This window comes from Mesoplodon mirus (genome assembly GCF_964341445.2).
Source record: "Mesoplodon mirus genome assembly, chromosome: 4".
Lineage (NCBI taxonomy): Eukaryota > Metazoa > Chordata > Mammalia > Artiodactyla > Ziphiidae > Mesoplodon > Mesoplodon mirus.
In genome coordinates, this window is record NC_138979.1 from 84,816,024 (window position 1) to 84,842,752 (window position 26,729).

Here is a 26,729-nt window from a genome sequence, read left to right on the forward strand (position 1 = left end):
TCTATGTCCCTAATTACCAAGCGATTTTACTTTATTCATGAAGATTGATGACCTTACAGCAGAACTGGAAACTGCATCTTCAAAATGTCTACATCTGGGTGTCAAAAATCAAGTTCTTCAACAGGAGTTATTATCTATGAAAGTAATGCAAAAGAAATGTGAAAAACTAGAGAAGAATTAAAAGAAGTTGGAACAAGAAGTAGTGAACCTCAGAAGTCATATAGAAATGAATATGATAGAACACAGTCAAGTAGAGCAGTATAAATGGGAGGTTGAAGAAAGAGCAAGACAGGATATAATAGAAAAATTAAAAGAAGTCAACCTATTTTTACAGGTTAATTTTTTGATCTGTAATGTGCTTTAATTCACTTCACATTTATAAATTACATTTCAGATGTATACATTTTATATGTTTCTTCTACTTCCCTTATAGCAGTTTGTTTTGTAAATTACTGGAAGGAAGGTGGCATTTGTTTCTCCCTTTAAATATTTCAGTTTCCATCATTATTCTCACTAAATTGATCTTTCAGAACGATTCTCACTAGGGAATCATTTTATTTTGAAGACCAACTGGTATAAAACAAAACTATTAGGATGAAAAGAAAATATTATGATTTAGAAATTGTACTATACTCTTGGATTATTCTTAGCTGTATTGTTCAATTTAAAAATTTTTAAATTGATCCTATTATTCTTTGAATTATCAGATTACATGAGTACGAATATAAGAATGATCCAACTTTAATTTTGTAATTAAGATTTAATTCAGTTTACATTGATGATAATTTTTTTTTATAGTCGCAAACGGTTTTATTTCAGAAAGAAATTACACATTAAAAGGAGACATAGTTAAGAGCTTACATTCATGTATGGAAGTGAATCTAAGAAAGTCAACAGTTATTAATATACAACGCACAGGATTAAAAAAGACAGTAAGAGATAATGCCAGAGGGGCTTGCCTTAGATTCATCCATGAAATAATATCTTTTGTTTAAAAACAAAAAGATATTGGTCTTTAAGGTAGCTCTTTAGAAACAAGTTCGTAGTTCCAGAGGACTTTAAAAATCAAACCCATCACACCAGGCTCCATGTAGGCTGTATCGCACCCATACTCATCAGGCAGGATGGAAACCATTCATCAATTAAACCTTGCAGCTAGACAGGATGTCTTCCACTAATCTCTTGTAAACCCAGGCATCACCCTTAAGCCGCTGCCTCCTGATACCCACCACGTCGGGCTTTTGAAGCTGGCACACTTCTAGCTCAAACTGCATTGTCACTTTGCCAAAATCTGACTGTGTTTGACACTTCAGTGTATAGCCCTTTTGTACAAAGTCAACGTGCTTCTTTGGAAGAATAGACATTATTTCATTCAAGAGTTGATCTGGATTCACTAATCTGGTTGTAGTCATGTTATAGTGAGGCTTTAGTCTTCTTGGCCCATCTTTGGCCGAGCCCTTCCTTTTGCTCCTGGTAAGCACAGTGATAACCTTATCCAACCCCTTCTCAAGGCTCCCAAACACTTTGGTTCCTTCTCTTTTTGGAGTATCCTCTACATGTACTTGGTTAAGGTTGAGTTCCACTGAGTGACACCGCCTCTCAGGGCTAATGACACCTGTTATTAACTTCTCTGTTCCTGCTGAATTTACTGTCATTTTAACTGGGGTCTCTTTCAGGCACTGGTTTCTAGCTTTTGAGGGTGTACTGTAATGATTTGGTGTAGTGAGTATTTCTCTTTTATGCTGGTTCTTATTAACTGGAGTCTTTGGCTCAGGAAATGAAAAGCACTCGTCATTCTTCACAGCAGACTTAGGAGTATATACATTCTCTTTGTTCTTTAATTTATTGGCAGATGCTGTGCATAATACTGGAGTTAATGATTTAGATTCCAGACCATTTGACTCTATCCAATGCTTGGCAAACTGTGGTGTTTGTGGAGTAGCCACACCTGTTGATGAAATATCTTCACACCATTCATAGTCTATTAATCCAGCCACATAATTTTCATCACTGGTGATCACATCTTCTAGACTCAGATTCTTTGGCTTGATGTTTGTGACTGCAGTCGAGCTGGCTTGTCCACAGGACGAAAGAAGCCTTAAACGAACTGGTTTTCCCCGAGCCTTCTTGGCTAGGAGTAGAAGATAAGTAGCTGTGAGGTGATCATACTGCCACAGTGAAATTAAATCCTCCATTGTTTGTCTGTTGTTTCTGTGATATACAGAAAGTTCCGTTACACAATCTTCATCAAGGTGAAAAAGAGGAGTCTTGCCTTGCCACTCAACAGGACAGTTGTAATCTTGCATAAATATTTTTAAAGTTCAGCTTTTTTTTCACATTTAAAATTGCTCTCTGAATCATTGACACAAAACTAAAGGGAACAAATATACTATAATTATTCAGGTTATAATTATTTTAAACATGTATGTTTTTATTTGACTTTAGACACAAGCAGCATCTCAAGAAAACTTAGAGCAGTTAAGAGAGAATAATAATGCTTCAATAAGAAGTCCAATGGAACTGAGAATTAAAGATCTGGAATCTGAACTCTCCAAAATGAAAACTTTTCAAGACGATTCTACTAAAGCAGAGTTGGAAAAATATAAGCAACTCTACCTCGAAGAACTAAAAGTTAGAAAGTCATTGGCAAATGAACTAAAGAAGTAAGTCAAAACGTAGAATCATAGAAAATAAATTTAAATTTAGCTCATTAATTTGCCTCTAAAGCATAATTTTTATTGAGCCAGGTTCATGAGATTAGTAGGAAGTGAAAGCTAACTAGATAGTATAACTTTGGAAAATGATGTTAGTAAGTGAAGTCACCTTTAAAATGTGAGTCCAGTTTGCATCTCCCCACCTTTTTGTTGGTTTTACATAACTTTATTTTTTATATTTTCATATATTGCGTTGGCCAAAAAGTTCATTTGTGTCTTCCCGTAAGATGTTACTGGAAAAACCCAAACGAACTTTTTGGCCAACCCAATAGTTAACCTGATTTAGTCTTTAAGCTAAGTGTTTTTGAAACTTTGTAACTGAGATAAAATTTCTTGTTGGAATTCCCGTAAATAGAAATATTAACGAGTTTAATTATTTTTTGGAAGATTACCGCTTAAACGCAAAGCGTCACATTTTAGCATTTGGTAAATTTACTTTCTTGATTATGATCTTTGGTATCATCGCTAGAGGGCGCCCTGAGACAAACTACTGTATTTGAAGTTTTTCTACTCTACATAAAGGCATGCTTGTGAAATAAGGGGAAAGTAACAGAGGGGCGAAGGGCCGTATAATTCACAAAGTGTCTAAAAATAACACGGTGGCCTGCGTGAGGGTGTGCGTGGAAGACCACAAGGGCAGATCCCACCCCCAGTACCTCAGTAACAGTGTTACCGGTACCTGTCCGCAGCCTGTTAGGAACCGGGCCGCACAGCAGGAGGTGAGCGGTGGACGAGCCAGCAAAGCTTCACCTGCCGCGCCCCCCCCATCGCCCCCCGTCGCTCGCATTACCGCCTGAACCATCCTGACAACCCCCATACACCCCCATCCATGGAAAAGTTGTCTTCCACGAAACTGGCCCCGGTGCCAGAAAGGTTGGGGACCGCTGCTCTAGATTATTCCTCAGTGCCGAATGCTTAATTCCTCTGAGGTAATGAGTGAAATGTGTATACAGGGGTGGTGAAAGCAAATGCTTGAAAATGTCTTTGAGGGATGGTTTGTTTTTTCATCCCTGAACTGGTTTACTAAAGGTGGGTGTCTAAGTGCAGCCATCGCAGAAGGCAGCAAGCGTCACCTGTTAAGCCGTCTCCATCGCTGATGCCATTTCTCTCTCCTGACTTTGACTGACTTGTTAGTTAAGGATCCCCCAGACACATATGTACTTCTTTAGAACAATTTTACACCTAGAATTGTTTATAATAGGTCTGCTCTGACCCATTTTCAGTGTTAAAACGTGGTTTAATGGTTCATTCCATTTACTATTATGGCAATTTAAGAAATGCAAATCATTTACAAATCATTTAGGGAAAATGCAATGAATGAAATTGGTGTTTTGCCATCTTCCCAGGACTAATAAGAAGCTGGCAAAGGTCAGTACCAAACTACTGGTGGAGAAACAGCAGAACAGATCTTTACTCAGCACTCTTACTACGAGGCCAGTCCTGAAGCCACCTTGTGTAGGAAATATTAATAATAGTTTAGTGCTCAATAGATATCTTACTCCAGGAGAAAACTTAGGGATTTCTACCTCAAGTTCACGCCCTTCACATGAGAGCATGGAGATTTACTGGACCAAGGTTAGTTATATTACCCTTTTTTCCTTGGGTTTCAGATTTCTGATAATAATTCTTGTTTCTAATTTGGTGAAATTCTGAATTGTTTATTTGACTTACACACACGAAGTAAAAGCCATAATTGTGCTAATAAAGAGACAGAAATTTTATGATTTTTTAAAGTCCCTGGATTTCTCATTTTCAAGAGAGATTTATCATTAACTTTATTCAGTAAATGTAATTAAACTGACAAATTTTAAATTTCTAAAAACTGCAGTTAAATCCTATTTTAGAAATTAAATATTATTGCCTAATAACCAAAGATATACCTTCTAATTGATTTCAGTTTGGCAATGGTTCATAATCATTTTCAAGTTTTGCTGCACCCTAGTTTTTCTACCCCTAAGCATAAGTGAATGATTGGCATCCAAACACTTAACCATATATGGATTTTTTTTTATTTAAAGGAATCCTAGATAAATCCTTTTTGTGAATTAAATAGACTTGTAGCACTAAATAGGTTAATTTCTGTTTTTAAGTTAAATTTTTTTGTCATTTTCGTACATGAGAGTGCATCCTTAATTGCTATTTTACTTAGAGCATTTTTATTGAATTTTTATAAAATGTCTTGCTGAGCAATTGTAGAACATTTCTAAATACGTAAATAAAGCAAATATTTAAACTTTTAAAATGAAGTCCACTTATGTCTCTATCTTGCCATCACCTGGATGAATGATGACTATGATGGGGAGTCTTTAAATTGCAACTGGTTTTCATTGTGTATCATTGTTATTAAAATATGCATCTCACTCAGTGCACACGGGGTTATGGTTTTGATGGGGTTTTCATGACGTTCTTGATGCAGAGAAAAGTAGGCCTTGTTAAATGAAGTCTCAACCTGTTTTCTCATTTGGCTTCACGTCGTAAGAAATCATAGAAGAGCAAAGCTAAGGTTTCTTAGACAGTGCTGTGGGTAAATTGGGTCTAAGTGCTTCAGAGCCATGAAACTGGACTCCAGGGTCGAAAAGAAAATGCATGTCAAGCCCTCTGTCAGTTGCTAAGCATGATGTAAACTTAGAATGTTCTCATGAGTTGTCACCCAAAAAATCAAACAATGTATCATTTTACAAGATGAAGATGAAAGAGTGTGTGAATGCAAAAACAATGTGAGAGAAAATTTCTGCGGGAATTTTTTCCTTTAATTTTTTTGGAGGAAAGAGGCGTTTATTTTTTTAGTAATTCTAGATAAATCGAAAAATAGTTTATTTTAAACTCCATGTTGTAGTTACTAGGTATACATAGTTCCCTTGTGGGGTCTTTGCCAAATCGTGCTGGTTTTAATAAGAGAGATTGAAGAGCACTACTTAACTCTATCAAGATGCAAAGACGTCTCCATAATCACTACAGAATGCCGCGGAAGAGTTATTATACAGTTGTTGGTCACCTAATTCTTAGTAAGACTTACAGAAAGAAGGTGCCTTCTGGAATTGCTAGCAATATAATTATTTCTACTAGGAAAACGTAAAATAATTCTATGAGAGGTGTTAACGTACTGTCTAAAATGATAGAAAGAGGTGGGTTTTTGGATGGGACATGATAAAACAATAGCCTTCTAAAGGTTTTAGCTATGATTCTACAAAGTAAAATGTTAAAAATGGCATTAAGATTGCATTTGTTTATCATTCTCCTTTATTGGCAATGTTTTAACATTTTGGACTATTCCTACTGTGAAGTTTTATCTTACTCAGCATTTTCCCCTAACTTTAAGGAAAATAATTATAGCAAAGTACCGCTCTAGGTGTGTGGTTTCAGTTGTGCTGGTTGTAGCAGCAAGCTTACTCCATGTACCTAACACAGATTTATTACCTCCCTCACCAGTACATGAAGTTCAGTCTTAGCAGTTGATACCATTGTGGGGGTAGGAGATTACTACGTATCTGTCTTGCTAATTTTACCCTCAGTTTTCACATTCTAGTTAATTCTGGGATGTTTGGTCCTATATATCAGAAGTAATTTTACAGTTTTTTTCAATTGTGTTATTTAATTATATTATTATAAAATACAAAAGGTTAACATTAGCCAAAATAGCTACATCACTGTTAGATTTTCTTGCACATAGAATTTTTTCAAGAACTGAAAAGTTAAAAACTATTCCAGACAACTTTATAACAGACACAATCTCACTGGTTTAAAGATTTTTTTATGTTCAAGAGTTTTCAGGTATTTGTGTGCCGAACACGATGCATGGCCACAGTAGTTAATAAATGCCCTTTAAATCTGTCTTAAGTAGGAGGATTACATTTTACATTGACTGATTTTGGACTTTTGGTGCATTACTGACACTTTGAAAAATTTTCTAATGATTTATTTAAGTAATTTAAAAAATTGCTCAAATGTCCATTCAGTTTAGCAACTCTCTTTCTAAATGTGGTCATACAAATGCACTGAAGCTAAAACAATTAATATTCCTAAGACTTTGACTTTTTATATGACACAACATTTTGTGTCTCACCAGAATATTGAGTCACATTTCTTTTAAAAAAAATAGGCCTCGTGTTTACATCACCAAGGCAGTGCCTATCCACTCTTGAGTTTTAACTCTAATCAAATTACCACAGTAGTTGAGCTAGTTTCTCATAAGGCACAGGCAGAGTTCAATAAACTTGTTTATTGTCTCAGTTTATTATATCAGTATAATCCTTCTTGTTCCCACTTCATTTTGTCCACATGGACAAATGAGTAGGCATTTTATCTTTTGAAAGATAGAGGTAATAGTTCAACTTCTTAACAGTTCTTTTTCTTTCATTCATTTTTTTTCCTGTACTTAGTTTTTCAGCTCTTTGATCTACAAATTCTTCCTCAGTTCTTCTCTCTGCAGCAAAATATATGTACTTAATATCTACAGACTGCCAAGTGTAATTTCCTTCATACCTTAGCCTGTTTACAATTGGATAATGAATTGAAGTGGTTTAAATGACTTGATTTTATTACATTTTCGTGACACTTAAAATGAGTGATATCAACTTTTAAAAGTATCAATAATTACTGAAAATAAATTAACTTTGGAAATGAGTGTGCATGTGTATGTGTGTGGTGTGTATATATTTATCAAATTGGTCTTAAAAAGAGAGTGCAACATTATTTTCCAGCCTGCAGTCTCAGATATAATTTAACAGTAATATATTACAGTTGGGTGAACGAGCACATACCTGTTGTGCTTCATATTGTTACTGGCTTCACTACGTTTCTTTCTAAAATGTTCCTTTCACCTTTCCCCTACTTTATAGTGGGGGTTGTTTTGAACAATGTACGTTAATTATAAAGTTAGGGAAGAAGAAGAAAACGTTCCCTCAGTGTCGTGTGGTCCTCTGCCTTGTTGGAGCTGTGGTGGGTAGGTGGCAGATGACACTTCTCTTCCCCTTCTGAGTTCAGCACGCGGGAGTCAGCAGCTGGAGATCAACTAAGGAGCTTTGTTACTGACACATAACTAACGAATTGGAGGACGTGCTTTAGGTGTGCAGTCACAGTGGGCCTCAGAATACTTCATCCCAAATTAGGCCTAAGGGGAGGAAGCAAATGCTTGACCCCCGCCCCAGGGCAGGCTGCTTACTGCAGGCATGAGAGCAGACCCCAGTTCCCGGTGCTGAGGGCACACACACCTTCTCAAAGAAGAGATTCGGAAGCAAGCCAGCACTTCTTAGTTCCTTCTCCCAAATTCACGCATTGGGTAAATCTCCCCTCCTCTCATGAGGAGGGTAGGAGTGTAAGTCCTCACGTTGAAACTTTAGGCCAAGGAATTAGCCTGTAATTTCTGACTGGATTTAAATTCTAATTGAGATTACACTCATGTTTTTTGTACATACAAACTAATGATGAGAGATTGAAGTATGCTAGATAGTAAAGAGAAATCTGTTTTGTGTTTTAAATTTTGCCATAAATAACCCACAACGTGGATAATTCATTTGTTGACTCATTTCGGTAAACCAAGTTTTATTTGGAGGAAATGAATATCCTTTTAAAGAAGAATCTCCTCAGGCTTCCCTGGTGGCGCAGTGGTTGAGAATCTACCTGCCCGTGCAGGGGACACGGGTTCGTGCCCCGGTCTGGGAAGATCCCACATTCCGCGGAGCGGCTGGGTCCGTGAGCCATGGCCGCTGAGCCTGCGCGTCCGGAGCCTGTGCTCCGCAACGAGAGAGGCCACAACAGTGAGAGGCCCGCGTACCGCAAAAATAAATAAATAAATAAATTTTTAAAAAAGAAGAAGAATCTCCTCAATTTTGGCCTGTGTGATTCAACTAAAGATTTTCTCCTTCAAGTTCCCTGTCCTGTGGTTAAAAAAAAAAAAATCTGTGCTTTATAAATTAAATATATTGACTGCTACTAATAGGAGTTATGATAATTTATTCTTGTTCATGCCTTTAAAATATATAATTTAGTTAGAAAGCTACTATTTCATGTCTCATGCATCAAACGTTATTGAGCTACATGACAAAGTTTTACATATTCATTTTCTCTGAGTTATAGTTAAAAATCTATGTGTTTTTTTTTCTTAATCTGAGGAAGTAGCTGGCGTAGAACTCTCTCTAGACTCAGCGAGAAGGCCGTTGGCTTTGTGACATGTTGGCTTTGTGACAAAGTCTCTCTGACCCTTTGTTACCTCTTTTGTAAAATTAGGGACTTTGACTAAATCAATGACTCTCATACCTTAAAAAATTTTCTTTCAAGGAAAAGAAACTTTCTTTTTAAAAAAAAAAATTTTGCATGAAACTGTATTATATAAAACAGAGACAAATATAGAGCTGTTTAGCTAAAGGAGTGGCGGAGACCTTGAAGCTGTGACTTCTTTTTCCTTCAGTCCTGCAGTGTCCTCAGTGGGGGACCTTCCATTACTATGGGACATAGTTTGGAAACTACCAGTTGTGAGAGAATCCTTCTAACTAAAAATCTTTAAAATTAAAACTTGCTGATATATTGTTTTCCTGTGTATAATTTTCTCACCTTTCTGTGTTTTTGTTAAATGGAAAAGTTTAAAGAAAAATGCAGGTGTGTTCTCCTTATTATTTATTTATTTTTTGCGGTACGCAGGCCTCTCACTGTTGCGGCCTCTCCCGTTGTGGAGCACAGGCTCCGGACGTGCAGGCTCAGCGGCCATGGCTCACGGGCCCAGCCGCTCCGCAGCATGTGGGGTCTTCCCGGACCGGGGCAAGAACCCGTGTCCCCTGCATCGGCAGGCGGACTCTCAACCACTGTGCCACCAGGGAAGCCCTGTTCTCCTTATTAATGTTCGACTTCCAACTACTTCCTCCAGGTGAACATGATCTTCACCTAGAAATCAACATAAGCGTCTTGGAAGGACATATTGAGGAAAAGAGCTTTTGGGGGAAAAGAGAGTAATCTTACACGGGTCATTCCCTAATTCAACGCATGTAAAAACGTGACCTACATTTTGCAGTGTTTATTAATGGTAATACAAAATTATTTCAGTAAAGGCTTCTTCCTTCATCTGTTATGAGTTATTAATTTCACAAAACCTGTCTAGTCATGTTGTCACATTATTCATTTCATAGGGCCTCTCTACAGTGCTGTTGTCAGAAAAGTGTTATGGAAAACAGTCTCTGAAAATATTGGGAAACCTGCTAGCCAAAAAATTTGTCTTCGCACCTAAAATTTACAAAGGCGTTGGCTATCATGATATCCTTATCATCACAGTGTTTGTCATGTTCAGTATACTATTTGAGACCCTGTTTAGTGAGAGGGTGCCTTTTATAAGAAAGATTTTTAAAAGGACACTCTAGGTGGAGACACTTGTAATACAGTTTGAAATGTTCCCACACATTTCATAATTAAGTAGATAACTATAATTAGTCAAATGTTTCAAAAAGTTGGCCCTAATTTCTAGAATGGAAACAAAGTTACAGTTAAAGAATTATGTATTGTTTTCCTTGTTTCTAATTCTAGAAAGTCATGAATCAGAAACTGAGTTTGAAAACTGGCTCTAGCCTCTACTTTTCCTTTCTTCAAGCAGATTTTCTGAACTAAATGTTTCAGTCCTAATATAGACAGCAAAATACCTTTACTTAATTTTTTGCCCGTAGAATTTTGACATGACATTACAACGGAACCATTTTCTCCATTTTATGTATTTAAGATTCTATGTTGAAAAATTATTACCATAGAACATACCTTAAAATTTTAGTTATATAGAAGTGTAAGAAAGGAAAACTCATTTTAAGGAAAGATCCATTAGAGTAAAAAACTGATTAAACTTTTAGAAAGAGCAATTTTTCTAAGAATTGCAAAGTAATGCATTCATTGTAATATATATATGACTTTAATCGTTTAAACTTGTTTGTACCAATAAGATCAAATATCACCCTCTGAAATTATGTATATTCAGTAGACTGATATTTATTGTACTTTTTATCCGATTAATCTAAATAACATTACATATATATGTTCTTTATTATCTAAAATCAAAATAAGTAGGAATTTATTTTATTTTATTGATGTGATTATTTTTCTATTTAAGCAATCCTCAAATTAGGTCTAGTCTCTAGAAGTATTATTTAAAGGCCACATTTCATAAGCTATACATCATTCCTACAAAAATGTCTCTTGTCTAACTTAAATAATATTTGACTTATTTCAGATGTGGCAGGAGATGGAAAAAATATAACTAGAGTACTAGAAAAAGGTATGTTGCTGAAATTTATGAATTAAATTTAGACATTGATTTCTGAAATAAACTGTAAATATTCAGTAGTAAATGGCATCTCTTTCCATTGTTTGGATGGCAGATACTATTGATAGGTTAAATATCTTATACATATCTAATGAAAAAATGTGAAAGAATGAACATTCATAATGAAAAATATCCTGATTCCTCATTTATTCATCATGTTCCACAGCTTTAAAAAAAAAATCTCAAAAAGTCTATGTATTTCTTTTTATTTCTGGCTATATCCTTCCTCTCTGCTTCTGCCATCCCTGTGGAACTGTCAACCTGCACACTGACACTATTAGAAAACATGGGGTTTATCAACTTCTCAAGTTTCTGGCAGTGATTAAGGCCAAAAAACCCAGACTCAAGCAGTCACGTTCGTGTAGCTGTCACTTAGTGGCTGACATTAAAATTTCCTGTCATTGACTTTGTCATTGGTTTATCTTTCGCTCTCAGGAAAAAATTCCAAATTCCTTATCATGGAATAAAAACACCCAAATCAGTTTGGGTCCTGCCATAGTATTCAGCCTTATCTCTTTACTACCTTCCTCTGCCCCTTTGCTCTACATCCAGTCAAATAGACTGCTTGCAATCCCACAGGTGCTCTTCCTCACCTTTAGTCTTTGTATTTGCCTCTTCCCTCCATCTCCCGTACTTTTCCCTTGTCCTTCAGGTATCCACTTACATACCACCTCCACCAAAAAGCTGACAGTATTGACACAAAGCTGCGTGTCACTTCTGAGTGTTCCTTGTACCCTCTTTTATACCTGTCATAGTATTTATGACTATGGAAATTGCCTGTTTGTCTGTTTTTCCAGTTTATAGCATGATTTTTCAGGGTGGACTGTGTCACCTTCATCTTGTAATTTCAGTGCTTGTCACAGCACCTTAGCAGATGGTTGTTGAGTAAATGAATGACGAATGAGAAAGCCAGAAGCTCTGATACTCAGCCACAAGAGCAATTAATTCATCGTGCAACCACAGGCAAATTATATACTAGTAATCTTATATTTTGTGTTATGTCGTGTATAGATACTTTTCATTCTTCTGAACGCTTAGAAAGGTCTCAGGTTTTTTTTTTTTACCAACTTATATTTAGTTAACTCAAGTATTTTAGGTAAAGAATATAATCCTTTCTTTTTCTTTTCAGCTGCTGCTGAATTGAATCAGCATGCTATAGAGCTTCTCATCTAGGAGCTACTGATGAGTCAAATCTAAATCAAGATCTAGTTTTGAAAACATCACGAGAATATGTACAGATTTTGAAGAAAGATTATATGATCTAAAAGATAAATAGTAAAAATTTCCCTCCTGGGTTGTTTGCATAACATTTTAGTTGTTTTCCATTAAACATGACGTGAAAATCTGGATTAAAGGAAAATATTCTTGTATTATATGTGTATGATGAAAATTTATATAGTATTTTAAACCATGTTTCTCTGCATCTAACTTACTTTTAATCAGATTTTGTGAATCAAAACACTGTTGATTTTACATACTCAAACTGAGCCCTGATACCAGCACCCAGACAACCAAACTTGTCATTAATATATAGTGGTGTTGATTGATAGCTTTTTTCTATTTCCAATTTTATCATGATATACAGACCTAAAGATTTAGACAGACATCATTTGGATATACTGCTGCTATGGCTATTGTCAATGTTTTGGGTTTTTTTAATATTATTTATTTTTGAGTGTGTTGAGTCTTCGTTGCTGCATGCGGACTTTCTCTAGTTGCGGCGAGCGGGGGCTACGGGCTTCTCATCGTGGTGGCTTCTCTTGTTGCGGAGCCTGGGCTCTAGGCGCGCGGGCTTCAGTAGTTGTGGCATGCGGGCTCTAGAGCACAGGCTCAGTAGTCGTGGCGCACAGGCTTAGTTGCTCCATGGCATGTGGGATCTTCCCGGACCAGGGCGAACCTGTGTTCCCTGCATTGGCAGGAGGATTCTTAACCACTGTGCCACCAGGGAAGTCCTTATTGTCAATGTTTGGATGTATTACAATTGTTCTAGTGCCATAAAACTTAGTATATATAACTTTAAACACTGATTCATAGATCTTTCCTCATGGAGAAATAAAATTTCCCTAAGACTTTTCACCTTTTCTATTTATTTACTTACTTACTTTTTGGAAACAGTCTTAGAGAAGAGTTCCAAGCACCAGACTCAAACAGACATTTTCCTAAAACTACCATATCTCCCGTATATTCTCCTAATGTAACATTTATCTTTCCTAAATGTCATTTGTTCTCCCATAAGTGCCCTTCCCTCCCCCCACCAAGAAGTCATGTTTTTCAGAAGATGCCTTTCTCCTACCCCCGTCACTTAAGTAGTATATAAGCCCCCAGTTGTAGCCAGCCCTTCAAATCACGTTTCTTTGTGAACCCCTGCATGTAGTCATCCACAGTTAAATGTTTTTTTCTCATGGTAATCTGCTTTTGTCAATTTAATTTGCAGATTCCCAATTAATGAACGTAAGAGGGTAGAGGAAGTGTTTTCCTTCCCAACAATTCCAAGAGCTAAAATGTTAGTGACTCTTACTTACATCCTTTATTCCCTTTTCTTCTGTCCTTTCAGTGTACTTAGTTGGCAGAACTTCATAAGAGATTGCTTATCATTCTCCCCCCTTACCTTCACCCAGGCATCTACGTGCTGCTGAAGAAAGTTATTTTACTACTTTTATTTAGCTAATTTGCATCTTCTTTCTTCACAATGTCGATTTCAAATCTCCTCTCTCTGTAAACTTTTCACCCTGTTTTTTCCCTCTCATGTGTACCAGGCAATCTCATTTCTCACGACAAACTTCTTGAAAGATTTGCCTGTATTCCCACCCGCTCTAGGCTGTCTTCTCCTTCCCGCATTCTCTCAAAACTACTCCGAAGTCACCGATGACTTCCACATCGCTAAATCAAAGTGACACCTTTCCAGTCCTTGTCTAACTGAATTTCTCATTCCTCTTGGCATTCAGTATAACTGACCTCTTTGAGACACTCTCTCCTTTTGGCTGGGCTTTTAATACTCTTTAATTTCATCCTGAATGCACCCACAGCGTATTGTGATCGCAGACAGAGTTCTTATTAATATCTCACAGTAAATACACAGGCCTTCCCCCCTCGCCCAGGCCTGCACCTGGGGCAACATGGTGAGAACAGGTCAGTTGTTCTAAGTCAGCAGGTGAAGGGCGGGAGGAAACTGGTTTTCCCTGCTGCTTGTGAAGGGGCGGGAGTTAGCCGTCCTTCTCTCCTGGGAAGCATCTCCTCACTCTGGCCTTTGGTATGTAAGTAAAACTGTTACCCATCCCAACAAGGGTCCTTCTGCCCAGTGTCGCCCCCACCAGTAGAATGAGTTGGGTCCAGAAGCAAAAGAAAGCTTTACTCTTTCTTTGATCAAAGAATGCAGAGGCACAAGCTCCCGCTCAAGAGGCCGTGGGCGTGGCTGCTTCACAGGGATCCCCTCAGCAGGGGAGGGGGTGGAGTTCTCGCGGGGCAGGCGCAGCTGCTCCCCATCGCAGTGCCCACATGACCCGCCACCGCCATCTTGATTGGGGGTGTCGTGTGCAGCGTTCCTGCATACGGTCGGACCTCCCACCCCCAGCTGGAGCATTGGCGCAGATATTTCACACCCGGAACTCGGGTCTGAAGTGCTGGATGCGAGGCCTCTGCACGAAGCCCCCCTGTAAGCCAGTGAAAGCAGACTAAGCACAAAGGCAAAAAAGGTTAGACTTTATTTTACTACCCAGATTCTATTTTTATTTCCTGGGAACAGCTAATGGGCTTTGCCAGTGATGAAATCTCTCCAGGTGCCAGACCCGGAGTCTCCAAGTTTCTGGGCCTCATTCCTCCTTGAAATGTGAATTCCTAGGGAGATGGTGCACCTTCGGGGACCTACTCAGAGCTGTAACTATTTGGTCCTCCTGGGGGGATGAGACTTTATGAATCCTTTCAGATCAGAGCAATTAACTAGACAAATGGCTGTAGATGTGAATCTCACACTGCACAAAGAGTCTCAGAGGGCCAGGGCTTTTTACAAGATCGCTGAGAAATCCCAGGAAATTTTGCTTCCCCACAATTCCACCCCTCATTCCGGAAGGAGCTTTAGCCCCAACATCGGCCACTGTAACCAGTCCAACTAAAATTGGTGGGCACCAAATCCTTTGGGTTTGTCTTAGCCAACACTTAATCAGAGCTACGATCAGCAGGACCCTGACTTAGCAAAAGAAGTTGGTCTCAGCTGAACTCCCCCAAATCTCAGGTTCAGGCATCTAGCCGAGTCCCCCAAAGCATTAGGGACGACCTTGGGAAGGCAGGTGGCTTCCTCCTTGTGTTTCCATATTAACCTTTGCTATCTGGCCCAAGGCACTGTGAGGAAGCAAAATTTGTCACCCCTAAACGTGTCTCTTTGGCACGAGAATTATTTTAGGCTGAATAATTTTAAGAAGTGGAAGACTCAGGAAGTCTTTCTTTTTACCACCCCCTTAACTGTTAAAGAGTTTAGATAAACGGCCTGGTCCGAGAAGACCGCCATCACCAGAGACACCTAGAAGGAATATGGGCTAGGTGCGGTAAAGAGCACTCCAGATTTTTACAGGGAGTTCCAAACATTTGCTTTTCCATCTCCATGTGAATTGCCTTCCTCCACTTTGTAGTCCCAAACCACTACCCATAACATCCTCTTATGTCTTTAGCTGAAGATGGTATTTAAGGGGAGGTTTTTAGCCATTCTGGTGAGTTACTCAGTTTTCCTGGGTCTCTCCCATGTATACAGGAAGTAAACATGTTAGTAAGCTTTTTTTTTTTGTTTTTCTCCTGTTAATCTGTCTCACATCAATTTTATCCTGAGACCAGTCAGACGAAGCTAGAAGGATAGAGGAAGGTTTTTTTTCTCCCCGACAGCACATACCTTAGTACAGGTAGCGATGCTAATTTACAAGTGGCACAGACTTTGCTTCGCCTGCAAGGAAGGAATCTATGGCAAACTCTGTTATCCATACAATACTAGCCAGTGAGTTGAAGCTCACCTGAATGGCTTCAAGCTGAGGTGGGGTCACTGTGTTAGTCATACTGCTTGCTGCAGAACCGGCCAATAAATTGAGAGACGAGTTGTTGGAGCAAGGAATAGTGACCTTATTTGCAAAGCTGGCAGGCTGAGAAGATGGGAGACTCATGTCCCAAAGAACCATCTAGCCTGAGTTAGAATTCAAGCTTCTTTTATACTGAAAGGGGAGGGAGTAAAGTCAAACACTTCCTGGTTCCCATCAGCCTCCTGAGGGGAGGTGTTACTGTTTTCCTCTTTTTTCTCCCTGCAGTCATTCACAGGTGGGCCTGGTCAGCATGCTTCCTGGGAGCTAAACAAAGGTACTTTAGCTTAATGCTCATTACCTGGGAGGCAGGGTTCCCAGAGATGGGTCATTGTGTATAATTTAAGCTTGTAGGCAACATCCCCTCAGTGATTAACTTGTAATAGAATACGAAGTTCCTTCGCTTTGTATGGTATTGTACAGTTGTTCACTTCAGCAGAAGTCAGGGACAAATTTCATACTGCCTTTTGTGAAAGAAAAATAAAAATGGAGTCGGTAATGCTCCCTAAAGAGGGCTCTCTAAAGTGGAGCTGGGAGGCCATTAAGGGGTGTGACATATGCACGTCTCAGCCTGGATGGAATCTGACCTTTTGACCATTTATTGTCCTAATGAAGTCATCCAGAACATCTGCCAGAAACTCAAGATACTTCTTGGGCCCTACCCTAAAATAACTTGTGATCCCTTAAGGACAAGTATTTCCAGACTCGTATCAGAGTCAGTCATAATTCTCATCAGGCAATTTTTGTCAGCCTGTGGCTTTTTGTCTTTATAAGCCCCTGACTCTCTCTCGGAACACTCAGTTTTACGTGAATCTGTGTCTCCCGAATTGAAATTCTTTTTTGTTCCTTCCAGTTTTATTGAGATATAATGGACATGCAGCACCGTATAATTTTAAGGTGTACAGCATAATGATTTGACTTATGAGATGATTACCACAATATATTTTACTATAATTATAAACATAACTATATCCCTGTTGCCAGGATATAGTGAAACATAACTATAGCCCTGCTGCTGGGATATAGTAAAATTATTAGTCAGTGTTCTCCAGAGGGGAAATAAAAACAGTATGAGGTTACCTATCTATCTATCTATCTATCATCTATCATCTATCTATCTATCTCTGTCAACAGGTCTGAAATCTGCAGGGTGGGCCTGCAGGCTGTAAATTCAGGGAAGAGTTGATGTTGCAGTCTTGAGTCTGAATCCCCAGGACAATAGTCTGGAAACTCAGGCAGGGTTTCTATGCTTCAGTCTTGAAAAGAGTTCATTCCACTTTGGGGAACCTCAGTCTTTGCTCTTAAGACCTTCAACTGATTGGATGAGGCTCATGGACATTATGGAGGGTAATCAGCTTTATTCAAAGTTACTGATTTAAATACTAATCACATTTAAATATACCTTCACAGAGGGGACTTCCCTGGTGGCGCAGGGGTTAAGACTCTGGGCTCCCAATGCAGGGGGCCTGGCTTCGATCCCTGGTCAGGCAACTAGATCCCCCATGCACACCGTAACTAAGAGTTTGCATGCCACAACTAAAGGGCCTGCGTTCCTCAACTAAGGAGCCCACCTGCTGCAACTAAGACCTGGTGCAACCAAATAAATAAATAAATAAATAAAATCATTTCCTCGAAGAATACTTAATGGTATGGTAAAGTGCTCCAAATGTGATGTTTATAAAAGCAGGATACAAAACTGTATTTAAATATATATATATATGTATGTGTGTATATATATATATATATATATATATATATATATATATATATATATATATATATATATATTTAAATACCTTCATGGAAACATCTAACTTGTGTTTGACCAAACAGCTGGGATCATAATCTAGCCAAGTTGGCACATAAATTAACTATCACACTGGGCAGATATTTTAACTATCAATTTTAAGAAGAATATTGAAATATTCTAATATTTTTCCAGTTCTAGGCTAGGTTTTATGGAGAACCTATAATGCAACCTGTATGTTCCTTCCTGCCCCCCTGCAAGAGGTTTTTATTGTTTTAATTTTTAAAATTTTTTATTAGAGTATAATTGCTTTACAATGTTGTGTTAGTTTCTGCTGTACAATGAGGTGAATCAGCTATATGTATACCTATATCCTCTCCCTCTTGGACCTCCCTCGGCCCGACCCCCATCCCACCCACGTAGGTCATCACAGAGCACCGAGCTGAGCCTCCTGTGCTTTATAGCATGTTCCCACTAGCTAGCTATTTTACACATGGTAGTGTATATATGTCAATCCTGATCTCCCAGTTCATCCTACCCTCCCCTTCCTTCCTGTGTCCACATGTCCATTCTCTACATCTGTGTCTCTGTTCCTACCCTGCAAATAGGTTCATCTGTACCATTTTTCTAGATTCCACGTATATGCATTAATATATGATATTTGCTTTTCTCTTTCTGCCTTACTTTACTCTGTATAACAGACTCTAGGTCCATCCACATCTCTACAAATGACCCAATTTCATTCCTTTTCATGGCTAAGTAATATTCCATTGTATATATGTACCACTTCTTCTTTATCCATTCTTCTGTCATTGGACACTTAGGTTGTTTCCATGTCCTGGCTATTGTAAAGAGTGCTGCAATGAACAGTGGGGTACATGTGTCCTTTTGAATTATGGTTTTCTCAGGGTATATGCCCAGTAGTGGGATTGCTGGATCATATGGTAATTCTATTTTTAGTTTTTTAAGGAACCTCCATACTGTTCTCTATAGTGGCTGTATCAATTACATTCCCACCAACAGTGCAGGAGGGTTCCCTTTTCTCCATACCGTCTCCAGCATTTATTGTTTGTAGATTTTTTGATGATGGCCATTCTGACCGGCGTGAGGTAATACCTCATTGTAGTTTTGATTTGTATTTCTCTAATAATTAGTGATGTTGAGCATAGGAGTTTGTTATTGATTTTGTTACCAAAGCAAACTTGGGTCCACTTGCCCAACGCACAGCAAAGATAATCTACTGACACGAGGTTGTGATGAAGGAAAGTGTGGCGTTTATTCCAAGGTGCCCAACGTGGCGCCAAGCAAGGAGAACAGACGGCTCAGGCTCAATAGACCCAAACTGTCCGATAGCTTTCAGGGAAGGGTTTTTAAAGGCAACATTAGGCGTGAGGATGTAATGTGCCAGCTGAGCCTGTGTACATCCTTCTGGATTGGTTGGCAGTGAGGTAACAGGGTGGTGTTTTGGGAATCAACATCAACCATCAGGTTCCAACCGGTCTGAGGTCTGTGGGCTTGTGGTCAGCATGCAGTTAACTTCTTCCACCTGGTGGGATTTTCAGTGTCTGCAAAAGAGCTCAAGGGTATATATGGCTTAGAATATTATCTATAGCCCTTGAGGAGGAACTAAAGGTCCTTGACTTTGTTTTATGGCTAAACTATTATTATTTTGTCTTGCTTCACTATTTTCCTTTTTTCCCACTTCCCTAATTACATTTGCTCTTTGGAACTGGGGGAAAGCCTAGGAGGCTAAAGGTTTTCTACAAACAAGAGGCAGGGGCCATGGGGAGGTCCCCACTGGGTCCTGCTCCATTGCAATTAGTTTTTCTTTTTAACAGTGTTTCCCCGCTTATTTTTAATGGATTCAAGAGGAGGGGAGAGGGTTCCTAGTTAGTTTTTCAGTCATAACCCACCTAAACTGGAAGGTCTAGAAAAATCTCTCTCCTTAAAATAAAATAATCTGCGTGTCATATTCCCTCACCTCAGATAGTAAATGCATGTTATATCATTCGAAAAGCCACAAAACCAAAACCAGCCAATTCCAGAGCTCTAGTCTATGTGCTGGATGCTAGAGATGCAACAACAAATAAAATGTGGCTTCTTCTCTCTAATTGTTTGTTACCGGTTGTCATTTTGAGCCTTATGCTAATGACTCACTGGAGCAAATAAAACAAAATCACTTTATGAACCTGCAAAGAAAATGGGAAGGAAGTCGTTGGAAAGACCACTTAGCTTCTGAGATATTTATTAGGAGTTGGAGAGATTTGTTCTAAAGGGATATAAAGCCTTGTTCCAGCAGGAAACAATTAAAAAATTTTTTTTATTGGAGTATAGTTGACTCTACATGGTTGACACAACCATGTTGTGTTAGTTTCAGATGTATAGCAAAGTGAATCAGTTATATATATATATCATACCTATATAGATCCATTATTTTTCAGATTCTTTTCCCATATAGGTTATTACAGAATATTGAGTAGAGTTCCCTGTGCTATACAGTAGGTCCTTATTAGTTAGTTATCTATTTTATATGTAGTATTGTGTATATGTTAATCCCAGTCTCCTAATTTATCCCTCCCCCCCATGCTTCCCCTTTGGTAACCATAAGTTTGATTTCAAGATCTGTGAGTTGGTTTCTGTTTTGTAAATAAACTCATTTGTATCATTTTTAAATTAGACTCCACATATGAGTGCTATCATATGATATTTGTTTTTCTCTGTCTGACTTACTTCACTTAGTATGATAATCTCTAGGTCCATCCATGTTGCTGCAGATGGCATTATTTTATTCTTTTTTTTGTGGCTGAATAAAATTCCATTGTGTATGTGTACCACATCTTCTTTATTCCTTTCTCTGTCGATGGGCGTTTAGCTTGTTTCCGTGTTTTGGCTATTGTAAATAGTGCTGCAGTGAATGTTGGGGTGCTTGTATGTTTTTGAATTATGGTTTTCTCAGGGTATATGCCCAGGAGTGGGATTGCTGGATCATATGGTAGTTCTATATTTAGTTATTTAAGGAACCTCTATACTGTTCTCCAGAATGGTTGTACCAATTTACATTCCCACCAACAGTGTAGGAGGGTCCCTTTTCTCCAAACCCTCTCCAGCATGTATTGTTTGTAGATTTTTGATGATGGCCATTCTGACCGGTGTGAGGTGATACTTCATTGTAGTTTTGATTTGCATTTCTCTAATGATTAGTGATGTTGAGCAGCTTTTCACCGGCACTCTGTATGTCTTCTTTGGAGAAATGTCTATTAAGGTCTTCCGCCCATTTTTTGATTGCGTGGTTTGTTTTTTGATATTGAGCTGCATGAACTTTTTGTATATTTTGGAGAGCTCCTATTCATAAGGCCACACATTAAGCCTTTTAACCTTATCTGCAAGTGGGACCCAGCACAGCCTCACTGAACCACAGTAAAGGATTGAAGAGAGAGTGAGGATGTTAACCTTCAAATCCTGTTACCAAACCACAAAATCTACTATGTGCTTGTTTTGATCACCTTCCATTCACCTCATTAGTGAAGGAGGGATCCCCAGCCCTAAATAAATATATTGGTTTGGCCAAAAAGTTTGTTCGGGTTTTCCATAAGTTGTTACTGAACGAACTTTTTGGCCCACCCAGTACAACGCCCTACACTGGACCGATGAGATTGGCAGAAGTTTATTAATTACACATACTCACAGCCCAGGGGGCGGAGGACACAGCACCTTGCAGGGCCACATGGGGACTGCACTCAGGAACAGAGTGAACAACCAGGAGCTGTGAGAGGCAGGCTTTGTAGTGACAAGATAGTGATGTGACCGCTGGTTCCAGTGGGAGGATGTGTTGGTTTGCTGAATAACTCCTTGGGTTGGTAGGGAAGTAAGGACCCTGTGCGGCAAAGCTGATGCCACTGGTAGGGGAATTAGCTGGGTGAGGACCCTTTTCCCACTGTGTGAGGGGCACATCTGGTGAGGTATCTGGGGCCCTGTGAGGCTCAGAGATGTCAAGGCAATGGCAGCACTTGAAATTTTATGTCTTACAAATTCAGAGCTCTGAATCCATAATGTTTAATCTTGTGATGATCTTGTGAACAGTATATTTATAATCAAATGTTTTGGTATATGTTAAAGGAATTAATATGAGAAATGTAAATATTGGAAATATTCCATAATTTCTTTTTTAAAAAAATTCTATCCATATGTCTTCATCAGCTCGGGCTCCCATAACTCAATTCACAGACTGCGTGGCTTAAAAGATGGAAATTTATTTTCTCACAGTTCAGGAGGCTAGGAGTTTAAGAGCAGGGTGTCAGCATGGTTGGGTCCTGGTGAGAGCTTTCTTCCTGCCTGGCAGATGGCCACCTTCTCACCATGTCCACATGGAGAGAGAGAGCTCTCTGGTGTCCCTTCTTATAAGGGCACTAATCCCATCATGAGAGCTCTACCCCCATGGTCTCATGTAAACCTAATTATCTCCCAGTGACTCCATCTCCACCTTCTATCATACTGTGGGGCTTAGACCTTCAACATATGAATTTAGGGAGGACACAGTTCAGTTTCTAGCACCATACAATGCCATATCATTCAATAATAAAAAGAACAGACTACCTGTACACACAAGCATGTGGGTGAATCTCAAAATCATTATGCTAAATAAAAGAAGCCAGACAGAAGACTATACACCATGTGATTCCATTTATATAACATTCTACAAGAGACAAAACTGCAGGGACAGAAAGCCGCTCAGTAGTTGCCAAGGGTTGGGTATTGGGGAAGGGGATTTACTGCAAAGGAGTAAGAGGGAATTTTTCTGGAGTGATGGAACGGTTCTATACCCTGACAATGGTCATGGCTACCCCACTGAAGGCATTTATCATAACTTATCTAACTGTACAGTTTAAAAGCATGGACTTTATTGCATGTGAATTATACCTCATTAAACCCCCCCAGAAAGTCACCTTCCACTTGGATAATGCTTTACAGTTAACCATGCCTTTCTCATCCATTACTTTGTTGATTTTCACAACTTGGTAAGGTAGGCAAAGTGATATTATTATCTCCACAGGGTTTGGGGAGGTTGGGGACTTCTGAGCTTGTTCAGCCTGCAGAAGAACTGAATGTTCTGAGACCTAAACAAGAGTTCTTCCCCCTCTACCCCGAAAATCTGGTCAGTCAGTAATGTCAGTGACAGGCTCCATCACCTACTCCGGGTTGTGCTCTGTGATACATGCTTTCCATTCATTCATTTATTTTATTTTCTTCTCACAAATAAGCTCTAAGGAAGTGTCATGATCCCACTTTACAGGGTAGAAGAGAGAAGAGTAAATTAATTGTTCTGAGGCAAGACAGTAACAGCATCATGATTTGAACCCACATCTTAATGGGTGGGTAAACCTGTGCTTTTCACCACTAAGTCCCAAACTTCTCAAAACAACTTTAGTTCCAAATAAGAGCCCCAAACACAGAAATCTAGAACAATCCAGGGAAATAATTATGAGCTCCTTCAAGTGGGGAAGGCTAGCTTTTGCTTCAAATGGGGAAGGCTAGTTTAGCACTGTCTTCAGTGCTAAGCAGTCTTTTAGGTATCTATTTTAGTCCATCGGTCTAAGATTTTTCAAACTCTCCAGACACTTCCTGAAAGACTCTGCATCCAGCAAATTAACCGTCTTTCTTAATGCCCCATCCACTTCGCCTAGACTTTCTCTTCTGCTCAGAGCACATTCCTGAGTTGACTGCAAGTTGATCAGCAAAAGGCGAGAATGCAGGGCAGGACCAAGAGGTGCTTAGCATCGGCAGAGTACCCTGAAAGTGGATGCTGGTGGTCCTTCTGCAACTGTTGCGAATAACCCCAGAGCCCAGGATGCAGCCTCTCACTGCCCCTCCCGACAGGGGCCATGTGTAAGCATCTTTCCAATGGAAGAAGCAGGTCATGATTTGAGAAGAGACCAGATCTTTTCTTTGCTTTTGTCATCTGGGTGACTGTAAGCTTTACAGACATCTCCATGGCACCCCAAGACCTGAACATGAAGGAAGCAGATTCTGTTTTGCAGATGGAGGATCTGGGGCAAAAGAGGAAGAATATTCTGCCTGGTTCCTTGCAGCAGGAGGAAAGAAAAAATTTTCCAAGTGCCTTTTGTGTGCCAGGAACTGTGCTATGAATTTCATGCTCCATACTATTACTAGTTCACAACTGTGGAACACTTCCTATATGTCAGGAACACTTTCTGTATATCCATATGGCTATGGGACACTTTGTATGTGTCACTTTTATATACATCATCTCATTTAATCCACTCAACAACCTTATTTGATAAGTACCATTACCGCCTCCACAACTGAAGTTTATAATATTTGAGTGACTTGCTGAAGGTCACACAGCTACCACATGACAGAGAGGGACTTCAAACCCAGGGATGCCAGCCCCGAAGTCCCAATTCTTTGCATTACACCACCTCACCTACTGTGCTTGACCCCCTAGTCCGCTGTTTCTATTTCCTGAACCCCATCTAACACAAGAGAGAGCAGAGGCTGGTATTTTAAAGGAATGAGTATTTTCCACTACTCTTTTCCCTGGAAACAACCCTGTATATCAACTAATATTCTACATTTTCTGAGCTTCAACTTCATCCCAGGCGCTGTGCTAGATGCCGCCACATTATGTTACATGAGAGATGATATAGAATTTTGGGAACAGCCAATACATGACCCCACACTTAGCAGACATGCCTAATTAATCAGGACACTCATTCTGGGTGAGTCTAAATGCAGCCTCAGAGTCTTTCCCAACACAGAGGTGCAAGAAACTGCTGAAATCAACCAGCATCAGCACACACTAGATGAAGCCCATTGGCCCTTCCTGCTGCAGAATTCCACCGGCAGAAATGACAGTGACATGGCCACAAGGAATAATGGGATGGAATCCTTTGAGCAGAAGTTCTGAGGTCAAAGCCTTGTTCTACTCAAAGTCTTGTTCACTAGCTGGGCACCAGCAAGTAAATTAAACTCTCTGAGCCTGATTGTCTTCTTCATCCAAAATGGTGATGATAATCAGATCTCATCTATGTCACAGGATTGTTGGATGCAGAATTGTTGGTGACAGTGAGAAGCAAGAGACCATAAGACCAAAAGTCTGGAGTAAGGGTACTGGCAAGAGACAAGACAATGAGAGAACACAGAATATAGATTTTTGCCTGGGAAATAGTCTAAGATTTTCTACAAAGGGGTTGTGTTGGAGGTGGGGTGACTTCAAGGTCTTAATGCCCTGTGTTACACCACAGGGTTTATTATGGTTAATGGTGGTGGCTTCATGAGTAAGTGATGGGGCTAAGCCATGGCCCTAGAGCTACCCAAGCAAGACAGCATGGCAGAAACAGGCAGGCTGGGAGCTCCTGGTGTGATCACACACCAGCTGTGTGATCTTGGGCAAGTCCTTTAACCTCTCTGAGGATCAGTTCCGTCCCCTGAGAAATGAAGACAATGATCTGCTTCATGGTAAAGATGAAACAAGATAGTTGCAGACACATAGTGGGCAATTTTCCATCATGGTACAAGGAGGAGCTGACAGCAGGCTCTGCACGTATCCTTTGCACTGAGATCACACAACATGGCAGCTGGCACAAAGTAGGTGCTCATCAGCATTTACGGGTTAGTTGTTTGGTTGATTGGGTACCACTTAGGAAGTCACTGAAAGGCTTTAAGCAGAGGAAGAACATGATGGGTTTTAAAATTTTGAGGACATCACTCTATCTGCTTTGGGGAGAAGAGGGTAGGGGGACAGGCATGGGAGTAGGAAGTCCATTTAGTTGCCCTCCTCCAGGACAGGGACCACGTGGACAGGAGGTCCGGATTCAGTGGAAGAACAGGGTCCTGAGCAAGTGGAAGGGCTGGAGACTGGGACATTCAGAACTAAGATTTCTGATGAGGTGCTTTTTCTGGTGGTGACAAGATGCAGGGTGTAAGCAAAGCAGGGTTGGTTAAGATGCCATGTGATAAAAAGGCTGGTGATGATTGGAAGCTGGAGAAATTGAGAAGCTGGAATGTGGATGTGTCACTCTTCATGGACAGTCTCTCATTTCTTTCTCAAAGCAAAGCTGCTGCGTCGGCACAATTGCCCTCCTTTAACAGACGATGAAGGAGAGACTTAAAACATTCACAAGCATATACTAAACTGGGGGGATGTGGGAATTCAGGCACTTGTTTATAGACTCAATAACTGCAAAGGATTTATGGTTTGTGAAAGACTTGCACTGTGGAAAAGATAATAAATTGAAGACATTATTGTGTGGAACTGTGATGATTTTTGTTGATAACACTCCACTAAGAACACTATATGATTTCTGGAGAGCTGTGGAAGCTGTCTTCTTGCTTAACTGCAATATAAGAAATAGTGATGTTTTGGAAATAAGTTGTCAACAAATTTCTTTCTATTTTATATTGTTTGTCATATTTTTATGTAGTTTCATATGTTTAAATGTTCTAATATCAAGATTAACAAATATAAATTGTTACAGTTAAGTGACAGGCCAAGGACGAGAAAGTCACAGAGTTGGGCTTCGACCCAGAGAGGTCTGACTTTACAATGACCATGGTCTTTCTCCTGTTTGTCATTGACATAGCTGTGATCTGTGCCCCGTCAAGTCTCACCACGCCCGGAAAGCCTCACCACACCCGGACAACATCTGTCTTCCTCCGATTTTCTGCTTTAGTGGCTGCGCTAAGGATGTCTCATGGGCTGGAAGGGAAGGAAAGGAAGCTGCAAAAATACAAAGATGCAAATTCACAAGAAAAACAAGTGAGGGCTACAGTCCAGGAGGCTTTTGCCCTTGGCCACCCAGAGAAGAAGGCTATCCTGCCCCTCCCAAATACAAGGGTGTGCCCTCTCTATGTGTCACCAGCTCCTGCAAAGCAAAGCATTGGGGGTCACTAAAGCATCAATC

General features: G+C 39.6%; 1 protein-coding gene, 1 long non-coding RNA gene and 1 pseudogene across 5 annotated transcripts in view; 2 read left to right on the top strand and 1 right to left on the bottom strand.

The window, feature by feature from the left end:
* Nucleotides 1–13,087, top strand: part of LOC309802253 (ankyrin repeat domain-containing protein 26-like) — a 91,486-nt pseudogene extending 78,399 nt beyond the window's left edge. The window contains exons 29-33 of the transcript in view: nt 44–334; nt 2,446–2,663; nt 4,061–4,289; nt 10,915–10,959; nt 12,137–13,087. The product of the transcript in view is annotated as an ankyrin repeat domain-containing protein 26-like (transcript). The remainder of the gene's footprint in view (nt 1–43; nt 335–2,445; nt 2,664–4,060; nt 4,290–10,914; nt 10,960–12,136) is intronic.
* The window catches only part of LOC309801982, a 128,347-nt gene extending 101,828 nt beyond the window's left edge, over nt 1–26,519 (top strand). Inside the window, exon 3 of one of the 3 annotated variants that reach the window (XR_014293694.1) lies at nt 26,409–26,519. This is a non-coding gene — a long non-coding RNA (uncharacterized lncRNA). The other 2 variants (XR_014293695.1, XR_014293696.1) reach the window with 2 other exon arrangements.
* On the bottom strand, nt 773–2,306 carry LOC309801974 (maternal embryonic leucine zipper kinase-like; the record flags this gene model as incomplete). The annotated part of the gene is made up of 1 exon (XM_082617129.1): nt 773–2,306. One exon carries the CDS (start codon nt 2,304–2,306, stop codon nt 1,143–1,145), a length of 1,164 nt encoding a protein of 387 aa, XP_082473255.1. The 3' UTR covers nt 773–1,142.
* Nucleotides 26,520–26,729: the final 210 nt, after the last annotated feature.